The sequence below is a fragment of the Solea solea genome, chromosome 6 (genome assembly GCF_958295425.1).
Source record: "Solea solea chromosome 6, fSolSol10.1, whole genome shotgun sequence".
NCBI classification, from domain to species: Eukaryota; Metazoa; Chordata; class Actinopteri; order Pleuronectiformes; family Soleidae; genus Solea; species Solea solea.
Genome location: NC_081139.1, coordinates 19,109,143 through 19,129,866, shown reverse-complemented (window position 1 = coordinate 19,129,866; position 20,724 = coordinate 19,109,143). Strand labels below are relative to the sequence as shown.

The 20,724-nt window shown below is 39.1% G+C and overlaps 1 protein-coding gene and 1 non-coding gene across 5 annotated transcripts in view; one reads left to right on the top strand and one right to left on the bottom strand.

Annotated features, from left to right (window-relative positions):
• Positions 1–1,133: 1,133 nt before the first annotated feature.
• Positions 1,134–1,205, top strand: trnaq-uug (transfer RNA glutamine (anticodon UUG)). The gene has a single exon. It is a non-coding gene; the product is annotated as a tRNA-Gln (tRNA).
• A 932-nt stretch (positions 1,206–2,137) lies between these two features.
• Positions 2,138–20,724, bottom strand: part of LOC131460960 (tensin-2-like) — a 35,810-nt gene continuing 17,223 nt past the window's right edge. For 2 of the 4 annotated variants that reach the window (XM_058631898.1, XM_058631901.1), the window contains 24 exons: positions 18,455–18,487; positions 17,884–17,933; positions 17,591–17,774; positions 16,833–16,883; positions 16,572–16,694; positions 16,142–16,206; positions 15,664–15,747; positions 15,458–15,570; positions 14,947–15,007; positions 14,627–14,702; positions 14,255–14,384; positions 13,424–13,489; positions 12,609–12,725; positions 10,700–12,073; positions 10,009–10,159; positions 8,944–9,809; positions 8,712–8,843; positions 7,640–7,732; positions 6,878–6,955; positions 6,579–6,656; positions 6,215–6,383; positions 5,305–5,373; positions 4,938–4,967; positions 2,138–3,767 (listed from right to left, as the gene is read on the bottom strand). In XM_058631898.1, coding sequence (XP_058487881.1) covers positions 3,623–3,767; positions 4,938–4,967; positions 5,305–5,373; positions 6,215–6,383; positions 6,579–6,656; positions 6,878–6,955; positions 7,640–7,732; positions 8,712–8,843; positions 8,944–9,809; positions 10,009–10,159; positions 10,700–12,073; positions 12,609–12,725; positions 13,424–13,489; positions 14,255–14,384; positions 14,627–14,702; positions 14,947–15,007; positions 15,458–15,570; positions 15,664–15,747; positions 16,142–16,206; positions 16,572–16,694; positions 16,833–16,883; positions 17,591–17,774; positions 17,884–17,933; positions 18,455–18,487 — 4,338 coding nt within the window. In that variant the 3' untranslated portion in view covers positions 2,138–3,622. The remainder of the gene's footprint in view (positions 3,768–4,937; positions 4,968–5,304; positions 5,374–6,214; positions 6,384–6,578; positions 6,657–6,877; positions 6,956–7,639; positions 7,733–8,711; positions 8,844–8,943; positions 9,810–10,008; positions 10,160–10,699; positions 12,074–12,608; positions 12,726–13,423; positions 13,490–14,254; positions 14,385–14,626; positions 14,703–14,946; positions 15,008–15,457; positions 15,571–15,663; positions 15,748–16,141; positions 16,207–16,571; positions 16,695–16,832; positions 16,884–17,590; positions 17,775–17,883; positions 17,934–18,454; positions 18,488–20,724) is intronic. The other 2 variants (XM_058631899.1, XM_058631900.1) reach the window with 2 other exon arrangements.

Genomic DNA, 20,724 nt, shown 5'->3' with positions numbered 1-20,724 from the left:
CATACCACACCCCAATTCCATTGAAGTTCAGAACTTTGTGTAAAGTGTGAATAAAGACAGAATACAATGATATGCAAATCCTTTTCGACCTATATTCAATTGAATACACTTCAAATACAAGATATTGTATGTTGAAACTGATAAAATGTATTGGTTTTTTTGCAAATAATTTTCGTCAATAAACAAGTTTACTTTAAATGTCTGTAAAAATAGCATCATGAATATTTAATTGTTATTGTGATATTATATCTAATATATTAATTAAATTAGTGTTCTAATCTTATGCTCATACCTTCCAGATCTTTTGAGATTTAGAAAGCATTTTGAATTCAAACCTAAAGAAATGCAATCGATTAAATATGGCACAAATTACACGTCCTTTTCCTGCAGTTGTGATTAATTTATTAAACACACACAGTAGCTGCTCGTAATATGTCGTATATATCTGGTTCACCTATTTAAAACAACATTAGGTGTTCACAACATTTTCACGTAATATCTTTTTGAATTGAGCTACATCTGAGTCATCTTTCAAAAGCAGCATAAATCTTTTGGGAAACACCTTCTCTGTGTGTCACCGTAAGGACAGGAATATGAATTTAATCTGAGATACTTATTTAATCAATAAAGGAACTTAAATATCACATTTACCTACGAAATGTGCTCTGTATACATCTTTTCATCTATTATAATTTATAAATGTTATAAAAACACAATTTTTTTATTAACTCAGCCTGCAGTGTGCTCTGAAAGGCACCTAAAATAAATATATTATTTTTCTATTATAATTATTATCTATACCATTCTTCATTCCGTTTTTCTGACTGTTTATCTTTGTTTTGCAGGTCTGTGATGACAGAGAAAACAGCTCATTTTTCGAAAACGTACAGCAACGAGCGAGCGATCTCCCGTTAGAGTTAGCTCGGCTAAGCTAGGCTAGCTGTAGTTCGATAACTACATAAAAACTGGTTGATTTAACCCAATAGGTTTGTAGCTGTTATTGATTTAATGTGATTCGACACAGTTACGTCGGTTGGTGTAACAATAAACACCAAAAATAACACGAAATTTACAGGGAATTGTGTCCGTGCTAAGCGGTATAATATCACAACAACGACAGCGGTAAAGCACATGGTCCCGTGGTGTAATGGTTAGCACTCTGGACTTTGAATCCAGCGATCCGAGTTCAAATCTCGGCGGGACCTCATCCTTTTTGTTTGCGGATTCCTCGAACGACTGTAACTTTAAAGGACATATGTTTACGTTGTAGCAGTCGAAATTGGGAAACGTACCTTTACGACATGACAGTGAATCGCAGCGTCATCAGGCGGCGACATGAACGATGGTCATGTCATGGCTTCGTTCTGGTTTCTATGCTTGTCACCAGTTCATCTTATTTCAAATGTCCATTGACAACAAAGTAATTCAAACTGGTTCATATACAATGTAACAAGTAATCCTTCAGTAATCATTTTAAACTAAATTAACACAATACTGGCTCCTACATTCATGTTCATTTATTCCTTCAAAATAAAAAGCCTGCTTGCTCAGTTAGACATTGAAGTGGTGTGGTGCCCTCTTATAAGGAAAGGAACCCGGTATTGTAGATAAGGGCTCCTGTGGACCCTTGATACATTTGATAGCTATGATAGATAGAGGGATAGGTAGATATACCAGAACATATCTAGTCATTTGCCTCTAGGAATGTGTCAGTTAGAAGCTGTGCTAGGCTACCTTTATGTTACTGTTAAATCTATAAAACATCATTCACAACCTTGAACATCAAGGGAATATTTCTACGTGTTGTTGATCTGAGAGAGGCTTGTATATTTGTGGATGGAAATGTAACTTGGATATACAGCAAGTGGAAATAAATGTGCAAACCCCTTTACATGACTCTTCCTTGCCTTGTTGATTGAAGAAATTGAAACAGTTGCTGTGGATAGGAACCATGCCTACAGCTAACGACTTTGGGTGACGTTTGCCACTACAATGAATCTTTTGGAGCTGTGAACAAATAACAAATAGAACTCTGAATGAGAACTGGTTTCATTAATATGAATGTGCTAAACGTAAAACTAGCTGTTTTGGGTAAGCGTAAATGGCATTCTAATGATGAAATGTACACTTGTTGTGTCCCATTTGATTTTATTGCCTCAATCGTCTGGTCAAATGTGACATGACCTGGATTGTTTTCTTTCAAACACATCACAGGTCTAAAATATATTACTTCTTATACATAAAAATCCAGTATTAAAAAACAAACAAAAAACAATCGTGCCACAATTATCTAAATACTGTCTTTGTTTATAGAAAACACAAATATCAATCAACAAAAACATAGTGATAAAAATGCCCTCCGATACCATGGCTTTTTAATATTAAACAAAAGTGTAAATAAAGTTGTGTCCATATCTTTTAAATTTCCGATTTAAGGCCAACCTTCCTTCATTTTCCTTTCTAATTAGTAATACTCCTTGATCGCTCAGTTTTAAGTCGTAGGTAGCTTTTTGCATAATACTGCATCTGTGGTTATAGCTTCACAAAAAATACAAAAATACTTGTGAAAGTACAGCTTCAGTTCACACTTTCTTCTTATATATATTCCAAATACCCAACCTCTCTCCATTAAATCACTTACTTGACCCTTTCGCACCCAAAATGACCCCAACCTTCATCTTAAAGGTCCAGTGCGTAACATTAAGGGGGCCAGTAATTGAATATACTACTCATAAGAATGTATGTATATGTGTATAATTGCTTTAAAATAGAAATTGTCTGGAGTGTAATTGTGCATGTGATTAAGGCAGGGGCCTTGCTTAACAGCCAAACTAAGAAGAAACACATCCTTTTTGGTATGTGAAGGCCACCATAGTTCCCTGGTATGCATGGGAAAAGGAGGAGTCAGCAGACGACACCTCCATTCATTGCAATCTCACCATTAGATGTCACTACACTGGACCTTTCAAAAATGGCACATTCTGAAAACACTGTTGAAAGACCCTCTGAACCATCGTCGCCTCAGCTTCATATAAACGAGACTGTGGTTAATTGATTGTCGTGCATTTTCTAAAGTTTGTTGTGCGTCATGTAAACGTTTACAACCTCTTTGAATTTCATTTGGCACATACCACCAAAATAAGGTCAGACTTTGGTTTTTCAAATTAAATCTCTGTCACTGTTTGCTCAGTAAAATGACATACACTGTACACAATATGGAGCAGTGATGTGTCAGAAGCACACAAACACATGCACAGACAATGCACATGCACAGACAAACACACACACACCTAAAATACACTCATCATTATCTCTGTCTTTTCACCGGGTTCTCCGGTTTCCTCCCACAGTCCAAAAACATGCAGATTTAGGGATTAGACTATTTGGAAACTCTAAATTGACTGTAGGTGTGAGTGTGGGGGTGAATGTTTTTATTTGTCTATATATGTCCCTGTGATGGACTGGAGACCTGTGTGCCCCGCCTTTTGCCCTATGTCAGCTGGGACTGGCACCAGCAACCCCCCCACCCTCACGTGGAGGATAAAGCAGTAGAAGATAGATGGATGGATGGATGATCTCTCCCACATCCCAGAATGTCAAGTTTTCAAAAGTGTCCGCACTCTCATCTACGTAGCTGTGGTCCCAGCATGACTTTGTTGATGAAATTGACGATGGCCACCGCCGGCTGGTCTGGGTCCATCTCTGCAAACAGGTGACACACGTTTTCTGTAGCACTGCCCGCCCGCCGGGCCACAAAACCAAACATCCTGTGGAGAAAAGCAGATACTGTAAGTGACAACAATGTCTCATTTTTTTAAGATCAATTAAATACATCTACAGTATATATCTGAAAGAAACTGCTATTTTAATGTATTGCTGCAAATGTTGTTTTGATGTCCTTCAAATTCAAGGACTGAATGTGTTGACAGAGTTTAAGATGGGAGGGCAACTTGTAAGAGCTGATTCGCCCGTGATGTCCACTTTTATTGATTCACAGCACACTCTGCATCTGGACAATTGTCCTTGGGATCTTGGACAAACCAGTCTTTCTCATTTTCTTTGGTGAGCCAGAGATCTTGGAATTTGCATTTCCCACGCATCACATCATTTGCTCTCTCTTGCAGTCTTGTATAAAGTACCCAAAAGGGATACTTGCGTAAAAGCATAAGTATCTTACCAGAAAATGACTTTGGTAGAAGGTTTTTTTAATATTACTTAAGTAAAAGTCTTAAAGTATATGACATTTACTGTACTTAAGTATCAAAATACATTTTCTGATATAAAATGTACTCAAGTTTTAGAGGTAAAAGTATTAAAAAAGTGAGGAGTTAGGATTTAGCCATGGTAGGTCAGTGGTTGGGTGAGTTGTCTTTCAACTAGAAGGTTGTGGGTTTAGTTCCAGGCTCTGCTCGTCTATATGTGTCCTTGAGCAAGACACTTAACCCCATGTTGCAGCGTGTGAATGGCAAAACTAAAGTGTAAAGACTCATCAAGACCATTACCAACTCTTCTTCTTTTGATTTTATTTGGTAGCGATGAGAAACAAAGATAGTTAGAGGAAATGTAGTAGAGTAAAAGTAAAAGTTGCTAGAAATACAAATAAAGTAAAGTACAGATACGTGAATTTAGTATTTAACAACATTACAGCCCTGCTCTCTTGCTTAATGTTACTCGCTCATTGTTCTGCGAGGAATCTCGCGTCAACAGCAGAGACACAGTGTCCACAGTATCTTTTTTGCACAAAATTCAAGCACTTTCCATAAAGTCTATTTATGCGGATTTTCAAAACCTTTCAAGGATTTCAAGGACCCATGGGAACCCTCATGACTGCCTAATCATTATATACACAATCATTGTAAGTGCCATGCACTGTAGCACGATGCATACGTCGTGATCACATCTAGGCAGGAAAAACAGACAGAGACACAAGCACTTACTTGCTGGATGTGCTACCAGAATTAGTCCACCTGAAGCATGAGCACACACAGAGACACAGAGACAACACAGAGGAAGACGTGAATAACGACCACATGGAGACATGTTCTTGTAAATAATACAGGCAACGACCAGCACTGTTCATTCGGGTCTCAGAGTGAAAACAGCAGACCAGCACATCACAGAGAGACAACTTATATCTGTGAAATATAAGCCAATACGAGACGTATTTGTGGAGCAGCAGCAAGCACACATTTGTTACTGACTTTTTTGAGCAGCACTAACATGTTCAAGCACATGTGGTATGGTACATATGGTACAGTATGTTTTTTTATTAAAAATCACATTATCAGTTTTTCAATGACAAACCTTTTGTCTTGCGGGTCAAGGCTGCTGAAAGTGACACTGGTAATTGGATAGTGTCTCCTGAAAAACAGCCTGTGTGAACACAAACAATCATCTGTAAACAAAATGATGACATTTTTCAATCACACTGATGCACATACTGCAATAACAAATGCCGCCTTATACATAAAATGAACAGATGCATTCGCTCTTATCTTCTCAAATGTTTCTTTCTTTTTAGAAAAAAAACAAAATAATGAATCAATAAAAAATTAAATCAACTGACACATTTTATTTTATCTGAATGAATGTCTATCTATACATGTGTGTTTGTTTTGTCGATATTTGCATCTTTGTGACTAAATAAAGTCTCCCTACTACTGCTACCGTACAGTACCAAATTATTTTTTCTCTTCAAAAGATTCATGTTAAATGCACTCCCCCAACACTTATCAGATTTAACCCCAGATCTGTAACATATTTTGAGTTGGCAAATAATTATAATTTGGTAAATATATATATCAGATGTTCACATAAACACATGGTGTTAAACAGCCGATTTTTGAGATTATTTTGAGATACTTCTTAAATATCTAGCTGCCAAATATAATTTCTTATCATTTTAATTAATTTTATTTCCAGATATGTGACATGACCATTTTATATTTGTACTAACCAACAGTTTAGACATCCCACTATTAATCTTCTGCTTTCAGTGTGTTCCTGTTTCAGTCAATGACCGATTGATCGCTTTAACAGAGGATCTGTTCAGTTCCTCTAAGTCAGCACAGAGTAACATTGAACCAGCATGGACTCTCTAACTGAGGAAGCTAAATGGAACTCAGCCCAGCCAGGATTACTGAAACCTGTGACCTGTGGCCTGTCATTAACAGTGTTGTTGATAAGTAGTCAGGCTGCAGTGACCAGGATGCACCTTCTTTTGCTGTCCGTTAGAGTGATTCCCTGAGACGACACTTTGAAGTGAACCACCGTTGCCACTGGACGTGGACTCAGAGCCAAAGTGCACTTAGTTGCCTTGGAAACAGCCTCCGGTCCCGTCAGAGACTCAGTTTCCACGGAGTTCAAGTAAAGCACGTTACAGGCTGTTTCACAAAGTGACAGGAAAACATGGATTAGTAAACAGTAAAAATATCTACAGTGTGGGTAAGTCAGGGGAAAGTAAATATGACTCTTCAGCGGTCTCTGCTGGTCACAAGACACAACTGCACTACATGTGAGTCCTATGAAAGTTCATATGACAACAAAATCACCATAAACAATTGAGACTCATGTGATACCTGCTCCTTGTTTGAGGAGATCAGCTGCTGTGCTGGTGCTTGTTGTACTCTGCGTCTCTTGAAGTTCCCCAACCAGATCTGCAACATCAAAATCTTCAGTTTCACAACTGCTGTGTCACTTACTAAGAACCCTGTCTATAACTATTCTAACGACAACTAGTCTTTGAAGAGTAGTAATTAATTCCTCCTTAAATAGTAGAATCATTTGAAAAGACAGATATTTAATCTCAAAGGTACAGTGTGTTCAATGAAGCAACACATTGGACCTTTAAAAATATACAGATAAAGATAAATATTACCTTTTTCTGGGATACGAAGGGCACAAGGTAAAGAGATGGGAGTGATTGAATGCTGATACACCAGAGCTGATAAACTCCCTGAAACAGAAGACAGAAGGACAAAATAAAGCTACAAACACTGTGTTGAGCCGAGGCGGTACTATATAGTGGAAAAACGTCATCAGTCTGGTCAGTAGGGGGTCAGTCAAGTGAAAAAGTCCACCTGTTTAAAATTGGAATTGATATATTGATATATATATAAGTGGTTGCTTTGATACGGAACGTTATAGAGTTCACAATACATTTTTTTTTATTTATGATGCAAAATGAATCTGTACATTTTAAAACACAGAGAAATAACTCATAACTCATTATAACTTGATATTAAGTGGTGGGGCGGGACACGGGCCACATGTTTGAAACATCTGCCCTGAACCATTCTTTCACAATTCAATCACTTGGAATATGTCTGAAAACCCATCTCATTCAGTAAAAATAGGTTTATTAAGTGGAGCTCATTTTTAAGCACATAACTTTGTTGAACCTAGACCTGACCAACTGAAGCAACCCAAGCAAGGCACCCAACCCCCCAGTGCTCCCCGGGATCAAATAAGTGCTCGCTTTGTGTGTGTTCACTACTGGTTAAATGCAGAGGTCAAATTTAGTATCAGTAATTGGTGTTTGTGCAGAAATTATTCATTAATAATAATTAATGCTTATCATATGGAAGAAAATAAGGAACTAGGAAGAAAGAAAGCACTTTATGTCTACCACATAACTGACCAAAGTAGGACTCATTCTGACAGCCCTTTATCTTCACTCCTCGTGGGCCGGTCTCGATGAGGAAGTGTCTCACCAGCTGTTCCAGAGGATCTACTGGGTGAGAGGATAGAAAGAGGGTGATGAAAAGTCAAGCTTACTGGTTTGCTGCAGAGCATTAGTCATGAGAACGTATGATAAATCATACAGAGAACACGAGTGACCTTACTGACTTCATCAAAACCACATCATCATTCCCTGCTGTGGCTCTTTAAATTTTAGATTTAATACACAAACATAAACAAAAACAGACACAGTAAACCTATGATCCATTAGTAGCATCTGCTGTTCTGGAGGCTATAGTAAATTTACATACACAAGCACGCATCATCATAATAATAATGGATAAGGCTCTGTCTCAAATTATGAAGTGGCAGAAAAAGCCCAGGTTTAACAGAAACTATTTTAATAGTACAGTTGTTAAGGTACTTTGGTGAGTTTTTTGTGTTATGTGCTGTATTTTCAATGTTTTGTTTTTATTTTATTTTTTGTTTATTGGACTGTGAGTTCAAAATGAGGTCTGAACAGAATTGAAAATTGAATAGAATATTGATGGAGACTCTGTTCTATGCAAAAGTCAAAGTGAACTAGCATATAAAGGACCCTGACTGTGAGAGAGCAAAATTAAACTCAGTCATCTACTCAATTTATCGAGGTTAGGTTTTTGTCTGTTTTGAGCAGCATAACTCAAAAAGTAAAGGTTTCTCCGGTCAGTATTTGTTTTTATTGCTTTTAATGACTGCTAAATACGACATCGCGTCCCCCGAAAAATAGTCGACTGTCTTAGAAGAAGAGTATTTTGCTATTTTAAGTTTTATTTCCTCTGCCAAAGAGGATGTGTGTGTTTTAACAAAATCTGTCTGTTTCTGAGCAGCATAAGTGTAATAGTAAACTAACAGATTAGGATTACATTTTCTGGGAATGTTGGCGGTAAAGCAGAGGTGGAGGTTTGTGCTTCCTGAGTGTTTTCTCCTCTTTGTGCTTTTAATGTGTCCATTGGCAGCCAGGTCATAATATCAACATTCATAATGAATACCTTTGCTGCCACTGGAATTGGCATTGGGAGGAGGGGTGGCCACTTTCAGGGCCAGTCCGTATGCCCCCTGAAAGGAGTTACTGTCCCTGATGAGGAAAGTTCCAGGTTCCTTGTCCTTTAACACAGCTATAGCTGTGGAGAGAGGAAAACAGCAACATCTCTTACTCTTCAGTGCTCACTGAAGACTGACTTGCTTGGTAATACAAACACTGCTTTTGTATACAATCCTCACCTTGGTCTCTGGAGATGCCTGCTTTGTACCAGTACTTGGAGCTATCCTGGACAAACTTGGCATTAACCCGAATATCTGCCTCGTCTTTGGAGTTTGACTGTGCAGAGCCTCGTCTCTGTTGCCCCGCTGGAGGAGAGAAAGTAACGTGGTGTGCTGGGACAGGAGCTGAGGAGACTCTCTGAAGAGAGTTGTGTCCATTTTGAGATCCTGCAGTGGAGGAAAGGCGCTTCTTCTCTGGGAGTGGTGGCTGGAAAGCGGGGATGGTGACTGCAGTGTAACCCGTGTACGGGACATGAGGGACGTTCAGTAAATGGTAGTAATAGGATGCTAATGGAAATGTGGGTGTGTTGTATCCATCTGGCACAGGTGACGGAGGTTTGTTGTCGGCTGAGCTGTCTCTGTCCGGAGTTAGTCTGTGCCCTGCTGCGTCTGTAGCCATCGGGGAGCGCTGTGGAGACGACTGAGGCTCTGGGGAGCTAACAGGAGAATTTGGGGATGTGGTGGAGGGGCTAGAATTGAGACTGGTTGAAGAATTAACAGTAACATTCCTGCTACAGATGGATGGGGTATCACTGGGCAGAGCAGAACCATTGAGCTGCATTTGGACGGGGGGGATGACAACTGCAGCATAACGGGAAGCATGTGACTGGTTAGATCCTTCAGCATTTCCTGCATTCTTAGCTGCACCAGTCTTACTGTCCATACTCAAATTCTGCTCACTTGATGACTGTGGGGTGTTTCCAGATATGCTGACAGTATGGGTTTGTATGACTGTTAATGCTGTTGCAGTACTTGTGATGCTATTTGTGCAGGATTCTAGCTGTGTGTGGTTTTCCTGGCTTTGAGGAGGGCTGTCAGCAGTCACACTGGAGACATGACAAACAAAAAAAGATAATTATTTACACATAAAGTAAGTAAGTATTGGAAAGTATGGAATGATCTGACTGATGAATGTGATGAACTGACGTGTTTTTCTGTCTGTCAGTTGCATTTTCACACAAATTGTAACACTTTGTGGCTCATGAATGAAACCAAAATGAATGCATATCAATGGCTTTCACTCACCTATCTTCAGTGTGTGTGGGGCTGTTGCTACCGATGAGTGTGTAGTCATGATCAGAGTCCAGTCCAGGAGTACTTGATGGGCCGTTAGAGTCTGATTTACCATCTGAACCGTGGGATACGTCATCCTCCACAACAGCTTTGGCTTTTTCCACTTTGACAGGAGAAATAAAACAAGACACCACTTATTCACCTTTAAACAGTCAGAAAAATAAGTTATATAATTAGGTATAAGAATGATAAATAAAAGAAGCATGTTATTTCAGTGAAGCGTTGGACAAAAACATTATTACGATAAAACACTTTCAAAACTGTCAAAATGTATCATTATTGTGATAGAATATCAGATAATTAAAGTTTTGATCATGAGTAAAAGTTGAAAAAAAAAACACTTAAAGTTTAACAAGTGTTTGCATCTATTTAACAGTTAGACTGAGAACCATTTCACAAATCTGAGGCAAACATTTAAAGATACAATATGAAACATTTCTGCATGAAAATATCTAAAAACGATGTGACTAATGTTATATATTTTGTTGAGTAGTGTATATAAATTAGCCAAAACATTTTCAACTCTCATAGAAATACATTTTCTATTCAAATTGACCGTTTCGAGTTCCAGGAAAAACCTATGAAATGTCAGAGTGAGGAAGGAAATACTCTATTTCAGTTTAAGACAGTGTACATCATTCACCTTCACTATGTTGCTGTTCTTTGGATCTAGAGGGAGTCTCAGGCAGCTGGACTCTCCCAGGAGACGGGCTATTAGCAGGCAGAGGTGAGGCCGACCCAGACTGGTATCCTGAGACATAACCCCGGCTCTCGTGGCTCTCGGCTGGGGACGACTGATAAGGAGAGCAGGGGCAGGAGTGGCGGGGCTGTGGAGGTGTGTGGTACCCACTGCTGGCTCCATCCCGCACATCCACCAAAGACTGGGGACTATGGTAGCTCTGGTGAGATGCAGGTGCAAACCTGGGCTGTTCCTGGTTTGAGCCCTGACCCAAAGAGGAGTGACAGACCTGGAACGAAGGTGTGGCTGATTTGCACTGCCAGACCTCTGTGTCTCTCACCACCTCCCATGGATTTTCACTTTCCCACAGTGGGGGCACCTCTCTTGTTTGCTGTACCCCTGCTCCCTGGGACCAGTGTAGGCTCTCTGTTTGGTCTGGGTGTAATGGTTGGAATGTTCTGACTGAGTCTCGCCTGTTGGAGCAGTCCCGACAGGGGCAACCAGAGGACTGTGTTGGAGAGCTGAAGAACATTTCCCTGTAATGACTGGAGGGCAGTGACTGATGGGAGAGATGAGTGGATGGGCTGTGGTTGGGATAATGGAAAAAGTGAATCTCCTCACCACTGCAGAGTCTGTTTGACATCGGGAGGGAAAGACTGTGTGGGTGTGCATGTTCGGGGGCAGAGTAAGGGTAGTATGGTCTGTGGAGACAGGGCAGGGGTGGGGGAGGGGGTGGACGTTCCCATGGTACCTCAGATAAAGGGTGGGCACTATGACGATGGCAGAGTTCTATGTGAGCTGGATTCAGAGGAGGGGACACAGGTTTGGAAGGCAAAGCAGGAAGGGTTTGACTTTTTGGGTGCACTTTGGTGCTGTTGCAACGTCCGAGACAGTGACTGTTAGAAATGCAGGGCCCTCTCTCCCTCTCCAGTCCCACATCACTGCACTTTGCACTTGTTCGACTACAACATGAGTGCTCCCGCCTCAAGCCACCTGAACTTAGACGGTCTCCATCATCTAAAATTGCTGTCTCCCTATCCTTTTCTTTCCCTCTAGTCTTGTCTCGTGCTCTGGCTTCTTGACAGTCGGTGTTTCCTCTTTCGGGGCAGATTGTTGGTGAAATAGCATCTTGCAGTGGATCAGGGGGGAGTGAAGAGCGATTGGGATTACTGGTGTAGGTGGGAGGCTGCGGGTGGCTCAGAGTTTGGGGTTTCACTGTTGGGCTGCGAGTAAGGCATCCATTTGGAGATGCTGCCAAAGCGGTGGAGCCTGGCCCACGTCGCTTCCTCACCTGTGCGTACAGACTTCCATCCAGAGGGCCCTTCGTATGAGAGATGTCTGGTAAAAATAAGAAGGAAGTGTGTTATGTATGTTATGTTTAATTGTACCCTCTTGCACTCGATTTACACATATGCATTTGAGGCATCAACTGAAACACTTCTCCTTCACTTTAACTGGAGCAGGATCAAGAGTCGCCAAACTGCAGTGTGTGTCCGTTGCTACTCTTTGCTCGAGTTGCATGCAGAAATGTTTAGCTTTACAAGTGTCAGCCAAACAAATCCCATTAAGCATCAAGCTCAAACACTACACAGCCCAAACTGAGCTCTTGGACAAGATTGTTTTCCCCATTACAGATGTTTGTGTCGGTTTAAGTGCACCCAACAATGGCGGACATCACATAACCACTGCTTTCGCAAAATTAGCAACTCTAGCTACATAGTCAGCAATGACAAACTGCTCTGTTAACGTCTGTTAGCTACCTGTTAGCAGTGAACAGCAGACCTGCCCACTGTCAAGCATTGTGGTGACGTGTGAATCCAACATGAATGCAATGCTTACTTTTTTTAATATTATGTCTGTAAATAGTTCTTACTCTCCATGCTGTCTTGGTGGTGTAGGTTGAAGTTCTCATAAGAATCCCATCTGACCACAGCGTCTGAGGTGTTATAATCCACTCTGACAGAGGCATCATTCTTGCAATATTCCCGACCTTGGAAAACAGATATTACAATGTCAAGCAATTGGAAAAGTAGGCCTTGTTCAGATCTGGTATTAGCACTAAATACGATTGTTCACACCTGGAATTAAAATGAGTCAGGATGCATCCTCTGAACACATGTGATCAGATCTGGATATGAATAAAAGGCATTTAAAATTATGTTTCTAACAAGTCTGACTACAGACGTGTCTGCTGTCAGCATGTTTGAGTGTGCGTGTGCATCTGTATGTGTGAGTGCAACTGACAGAAGAGAGAGAAAAAGAGATTTGAGGAGCTTTAGTGAATTAAAGCTCTCTATTCATGCGGATGTTCTCACCATTAGAAAAAATTAATCAAAAATAAGTGTTGCTCTCCTGGTAGTGACTAAAAATAAATTTATATATTAGTGCTTATGTCGGCTGAGGAGGAGGTCTCTAATGTGCTCTAGGGACAGATTAAATGCATGTAGCTCAGGAATGTGGCCACATTTTTCTTTAGACCACCTCCAAATATGGTTTCAGTGATCAGATCTGAGGATGTGTTCAGGATAATAGGGAGCGGTCAAACTGATAGTGTGATCTGCCACTGATCAGATAACTCAAGACGGATGTTATTACCAGATCTGGATGTGATAGTGAAAGGGATTTGGAGCGTAAAATGTACCACATGATGCAGCAGAGCGACAAAACAGACCAAATGATAATATTCACCTTTCATTTTTTCTGGCCCATTCGAGAAGATAAACTCGACAGTAGCATCAGGGGGGAATCTGTCATCTGCAGAAGAGATGAACATAAAGGCAAACTAAAATATCCTGACTGTAACTAGAAACAGTGATGAAAAACACATGCAAACAAAGTGTAAAGAAGAAAAACCAACAAACAACAAAAAAGATTTGCTCTCTCTTTTCATAATAGAAATAATTAGGAAATTTAAACAAACTGACTCAAGTAAACAGAGCATAAGACTTCAAAGAAATCTATTTTTATTTTCCTGTGTGTGTGTGTGTATAAAATACAGCACTTTGTGCAACTGCCATGAACTCACTGCTTACTGAGCCATGCACAAGAAACTCTGTTTTATCACACGTGACACTGTCATTTGCTATTTGTCTCACAATACACAGAAACTGACTTAGGAATAAGTAGCTCTTGAATTATGCAGTCTTGTAAACAGTAGATATACTCTATATACACGCTACCATTTGTTCACTCATTTGTTCAGTGTAGTATAGTCTAATTCCCAGAGACTGGGTCAGGATGAATTATATTGCTGTCACCAAATAAATTTGCCTTTTTTGAAAGAAAGATATTACAGAAATGGCAGTAAAAAATTGTCAAAAATGTTGCGGAATGCACAATATTGTGCATACCTCTTTAAAAATTAAGCCCCATTTCAAAGAGTGTGGGAGACAGTGACACAGTCGTTTTGAATCCCTCAGAACATTCTATGTGATTCCTTCATGACTGTCCAAAACTTAAAAATCACTGTCATCATATGCTCTGCTCTGCTCAACAACTGATGAGCCTGTGTTTGTTAACCTGTGCAGGCCACGTCCAGTTCAGTCTTTCCAAACCACAGCTGGGCTCCGTGAACAGTGCAAGTGTGGAACTGGACTCTGAAGACCACCTCCCTCTCTGATGCTCGACTCCGCCGGTGATAGCACTTCACCTGTGCACAAAAAGTCAAGCTGAAAATCTTGTCATTGTAGTTGAGTTTGAATTGATTTGCTCAGATGATAAAAAAGCAGATTTACTTTGTAAATGATGTGCTAATACAATGTTCTTTCTATAGGAATCACTAAGTAATAGCTTGTGACTAAAAATGTGAGTGGGACACAAAAGAGTGTGTGGCGATGAATAAGATTCCAGCCATTTCTAACCAGTGAGGAACAGTTCATTTTTGTTCCTCACCATAATGTCCCCCTTTAGCAACAATGCAGGCTCCATAGTCACACACAGCTTCCTCGACCTGGAGCTCTGGGGATCACTGGACACACACACAGAATAAAAATGGTCATAAAACCAGTAAAAAACATGTCTCAGTTGAGTAAAATACTGGCAAACAACAGTAACTTCAATGTAAACACAGACCAGCCTATACCTAAACACAGTCAGTGGCCTATATAGACAACATCTGTCAAAGTAACAGGGGGCGGGAAAGACGTCTGCCCGCAGGAGGTGAAGAAAAAAAAAGCTCAGTGGTTGAACTGGACAAATGAGTGTGTACTTACTATACGCCTGACGTGTAAACCAGCTGTAGAGACTGATAGATTTTCAGGAAGGGATAGAAACCTGTAAATACACAAAGATGTTTGGATATTAGTCATAAGACATCAAGTGACATTGTTTGTTCTATGGCAAATGCTGAACTTTAGATCCGGGGGAAAAACCTTCATCTGATAAAATATAAGAGCTAAATAAAAACGAACAATACACAGGTTCGCTTTACTTAAACTTTTAATGAACAAAATTAATGATTTGTCTCCATGATTTGATTATGTGTCTATTTTTTTTTTTTTTATAAAACTATAACCTATTTAAAATAAAAATAATACATTAACTTTATATTATGGTAAAAACGTCCAATATTGTTTTGAATGAAGTTTTGTTTTGTGAATTTGTGAATGACTATACCAATAATAAAACAATTAGATTGTATATTGTATATATATATATAATTAGTCTACCTGTATAAGCGGTATACATTAATTTGTTAAAAAATAACAAAAATCAACAACTTACCTCCTCCAGCCTGGAAGTTTGGTAATGAGGGAATGAGGATCTGGTGGAGGAACATAGGACTGCTGTTCATTTTGATGGCACCTGACAGCAGGCCACTAAAGTAATAGATGTACCTGAAAAAAATGAAGTGGTGCACAGATGTGACGACAGCAGAGAGCAAGAGGAAATACATGATAACGGAAATCTAGCTGGTATAATTATCTGACCTGTTGTGAGAGGGCTGTAGGGAAGAAGAGACTTTGTCTTCACAGAACTTCCTCATGGCGAGTGTGGTGAGAGCCTGGTCTGCACTGTGGACACAACCAGCAGTGTAATATCTGGAAACCTTGTGCTAAATCTCATACAGTGCTTTATTAATTAAAAATGATTATGTTTATTAATACATTCTGCAGAGATATGTATTTTTTTAACTTTCAAATATTAAAACGCATTGATAAAAGTCTAAATAAAGGAAAAAATTATCAAAAGCAGAAATATTAAACACTGGCAATATCACAGCGAAATAAGATCTCATAATAAACTAAGATATACTTGGTAAGACATAATGTGACAAAAACATGTTTAAAGTCCTTTTTAAATGGTGCAAGAGTTGAAATGCATTTCTGATGGCAGGAGAAAATTCTGAATTAATCTTTACACATGTTGATATAGTGAGTAGCTTGTTACATTAATACGTCAAATTACCCAGCAGAAATCTTGCTGTAGTGCATGTATGCTGCCACGATGACGCCCGTCTTTCCTTTGTTTCCCTGTAAGGACACAAATCAAGGTGACTATGACGTTTTGTTTTGGGTTTTTTGTGCCATTGTGTTTCATTTTTTTTAAAGGTCCAGTGTGTAAGAATGAGTGACATCTAATGGTGAGACTGTAGTTGTTTTTTATTTGCATGGTAAATAAATGTGAAAGGTTGGTTTGTCTGTTGTGGGCTATTATAGAAACATGGTGGTGCAAGATGGTGGCATCTATAAAGCAAATATCAAAGCCTTTTCTAAGGCTACAATAAACAAACAATAAAAATATGAGTATTATATTCAGTTTCTGCCAATAAATCCTACAGTTACACACTGTACTTTTAACAGTAAAGTAAATAGATGCAAATTCATGCTGCATAAACCTTGCAGTGGAGAACCACAACATTGCTGGGGTCAGCACTCAGCCAGGTCTCCATGGCTTTACAAATCGCACAGATCCTGTCCAAAGGCGGGGCATGAAGATCAGGCCAGCCATAGTCCTCCACCTAGATCACATGGGAAAATACTTTGAATAAATCACTTCATGACAATACCAAAGTGATCACATGTACAGATAATGTATTGCATTCTCCTACAGCGATGTGTGTTCTATTGTGTTGTCAGACAGATGTCAATCCACCTACCTTTTGGTTAAGCCTGGTGATGTCATGTCTCTTCTCTGACAGATTGAGTAGCTGGAAATGGTACAAAAGTGTAAGATATCATCACTAAAATCGCTGATCATTAAAAATGACCTATTCATCAGTGACCAAAACCAGTACCAATTATGAACAGCGACACAACAAATAAACAAAGCTTTTTTATTTATCTAAAATGAAACCTTAAACAGCAGCTATTACATTAATGGGCCCTTTTTACAGCAGCTATTTTGTCACAGTAGAGAAAATCAGATTTAAATAATCAAAACAATGACGTCTGAGTTCCTTAACCTCCTCACTTTCAGGGCACTTTCAGACTGTTCTGACCAATGAGTGAACAAAGTCTTGATTTTTGAAAAAGTGTGTCCAGAAGGAAGGAAAGACATTGATACAGCCATTACTGCTACTTGCAAAATAAGTCAGTTTGAATAGGAGACAAAGGTAGAATGAGCCACTTTGCATCACAAGTTTTGAGTTACAGGTTTTCTTCAATATAACATGATGTTGATTTTGTTAATAATGTTTCTGTTCTGAGTAAAATAGACAATAAGTGCCGCACATATGAGTGGATACCCTGATTGACAGCCTGTACCATTCAATAGGTGATGTCAGTGTCCAAATTGCTAATCTCGAGGCTTAAAAATGGGAGTTTGTTATGCTAATGGCTGCTGTGCAAAAAGGCCTTTTAGGCAACCCATACAACATGGAGTTTATAAGTGTGCGACTTAAGTTTTATTACAAACCAGAAACTTGTCCTGGTGCTTGGATTTCAGCATGGAGGCGACTTCTTGTAGATTTCGGCGGTACCGCTGCTCCTCCAGGTCAGGCAGGAAGAAGACAGAGATGATCCGCTCAGTGATGTAGGTGAGGTCAAAGTCGTAGTGGTTCTCCATCACATGCTCCATTACTTGTTCCACACTTTTACTCCTGGACATATGTGAGAACCCAATATCATATCAGTGCCATTAAGTGATGAAGATAACTAACCTTTACATACTTAATATTTTCTTTTGTCTTGATGTCTTATTTGTCTTACCTTGGTAAGGAGCCTCTCTTCCTTTGTGATAAAGATTTTGTGGAACCTCTCTGAAAAACAAATATATATATATACTCTATATTAATAAAAGATATTGATCAGCATTATATAATACACTGCCTGGCCAAAAAAAAGTCACATACTCTAATATTTTGCTTATTGTCTGCTGGTTGAGTGTGTGGGGGCAGTGTTTCCATCGAGGGGTTGCATCAGTTGGTCAGGTCTAAGTTCTATAAAGTTTTCTGCCCAAATAAATGAGGTTCGCTGACCTTTAATTAGCTACTATTAAATATTAATTTTAATATTGACTGATTTGAAACTTATTTTTATCATGATAACTTTCTGGCCAGCCCTACCAGAAAGATGGTTCAGTAAAACCTAGAGTGGAACCTGAGTTAATGTCCTTGGTAAGATGTGTTTATTGAGCTATTTTATGATTTGAACCTTGCTAACATATACGACCTTTCAGCCACGTCTTTCCAGTCAATATGTAAAACATCACATAATGTAGTGGTGGTCTAGTGGTGGCCTAAGACTTTAGCAAATCACCATACTGTAGATGCAAACGTACCAGATCTGATGCTGAGGTGCAGGTGGAAGTCACCTGACAGGAAAGAAGGACCACATGGTTATATTTTTGCAGCAGTCACATAAATTTACACAAGAATGTGTTTGCACACATACAAATACACTGGGAATAAACAAAACAATCAGCTGCAGCTGGTTTGAAGAAAAGGCTGTCAGTACAGATTCTGCCTTTCAAAATGATGGACTAATAATACATATTACTGAAGAGACAAACGCACACACAGCTATCCTATTAAGGTCTCTCATTGACTACCATTTATTTGGACAGCCTAAACAAAGAATTATCCCTAACCTTAATCATCACAACTAGATGCCTAATCCTAAAATACCTTTAAAGATGTGAGGACCAGCCAAAATGTCCTCACTCCATATTTCTACGTAATTTTGGTCCTCACAAAGAACACGCACACATACACAAACTGAAACAAAATTTGGCAGACTCCTGCCTGCATGTCTACCAAATGTAAAGAACGTGAAGCTGGCGTGTGTGACTTTTCAAATACTTCTTCCTGGAACAACGGACTGATGCAGTTAAATAAGCAAAAGAGCTGAGAGTAGAGAAAGATACTCAATGAAAAATGTTTGCGTGTGATTTGGTCTGTCTTCGTGCCTCGTAAAGAAGCACGAGTTGGAAGAGATGGATAAAGTCTACATGTGGCGTGCAGCTCTTCTACTCTGCTCTTGGGCCAAGTGTAATTTGCCAAAACCACAAACACACGTATACACAAAAGAGAGAGTGGGAAGTTGAGGTCATGCAAACAGACTATACAGCCTGAACAGGTTATTTTGTTCTGGACAGTTTATCATGAGGACATACTGTAAATTGGCCCTGTGGTGGTGAGGAGATAGGTGGTAAGTGATATGATTATGAAGCAGAAAAATTGTAATCCCTTCATGACCACTCCCAGCCCACCTGCAATACCTTCACAGTCCACATGGTGGCCGTTGAATAATAACAATAATAAAATGTGTAATGGAAATTGGAAAACATAGGTGAAAACTGAGGAAATAACCAGGGAATGGTATCAAAGATTCAGTATCAGAGCATAGCTACATGTCGAGGCTCTCAGTGTAAACATCGACAGGTGACACCCTATCAACTTTTGACCTTTGAACCCCCATGACTGACAGCTGAGACGCCCTCTGGCCAGTGCTGACAGGTGTCAAACTGCAGGTTAACAAGTCAAATGGCTGAGAATTACAACAGAAACAACCCCAGGTTTGGTTTTTGGTTTTTCCATTAACACCTCTCACACATGCCACTCATCCACACTCATCTTACAGATGATGTATCACATGTATTCACTTAAGGTTATGATTTTACATTATTTTTTGTTTAAAACGTAAAATAAACTAATATAAAAGACATAAAATAAATGACTTTTTTACTTGCACTAAAGCTGTATTTCCCTCCTTTTTTGTTATGGCCTTGAACCAGGTTATGACACAAGTTTTAATCTTCTTGGACAAAGATTTATCATGTGTGTAGAAGATGCTTTCTTAATTCACAAGCTAAATTAAAAACTCTATTGCATATAAACACAGTGGAGATAACAGAGGGGTCACAGAGAAAATACTTTGACAGCCATGTGATCTACAGAGTAATGAGTACAAGGAGGAGTGAAGGAGAAGGGACATGCTGTAATTGGTAACAGCACCACAAAATATGCTACTGCTGAACAGATCTGGGTCTTTTTTTATATTGTGCAGCTGCACTTATATGGTTTATTTATGTATTTTTTCATTTTAACAATCTACTTTATATAGAGTAATAGTGATATTACAAAAAACTAATTTTACAAAAATAGGTTACAAAATGTTGAAATGTTACAAAAACTATTCTTTGAAAAACATCACTTAAATTACCAAAATTATGTGATGTTCTAAAAACATGTAACCAGCATTACAAAAACATTAGGCTACTTACCTTACCAATTTTTTTACAAAAGGACAAATGTGTTATTAATGTCACAAAAAAATGCAGCCATAGGACTAGGGATGGGAATCGGTATTGGTCCCATACTGGTCAAATCACTGGATCAGATATCGGACAGATAAAAAAGTAAAATCTGAGAAGCCTATATGTCGCATGTTTCACTATGCACAGACTGTAAAAATGTAAATAAAAATCAGTTAAAACATTTTAACAGGGTCATGTTTGGTCTTTTTATTTCTTCTTTTTGGGAGAATAATATTTTTTACATTACATTACATGTCATTTAGCAGACGCTTTTATCCATAGCGACTTACAAT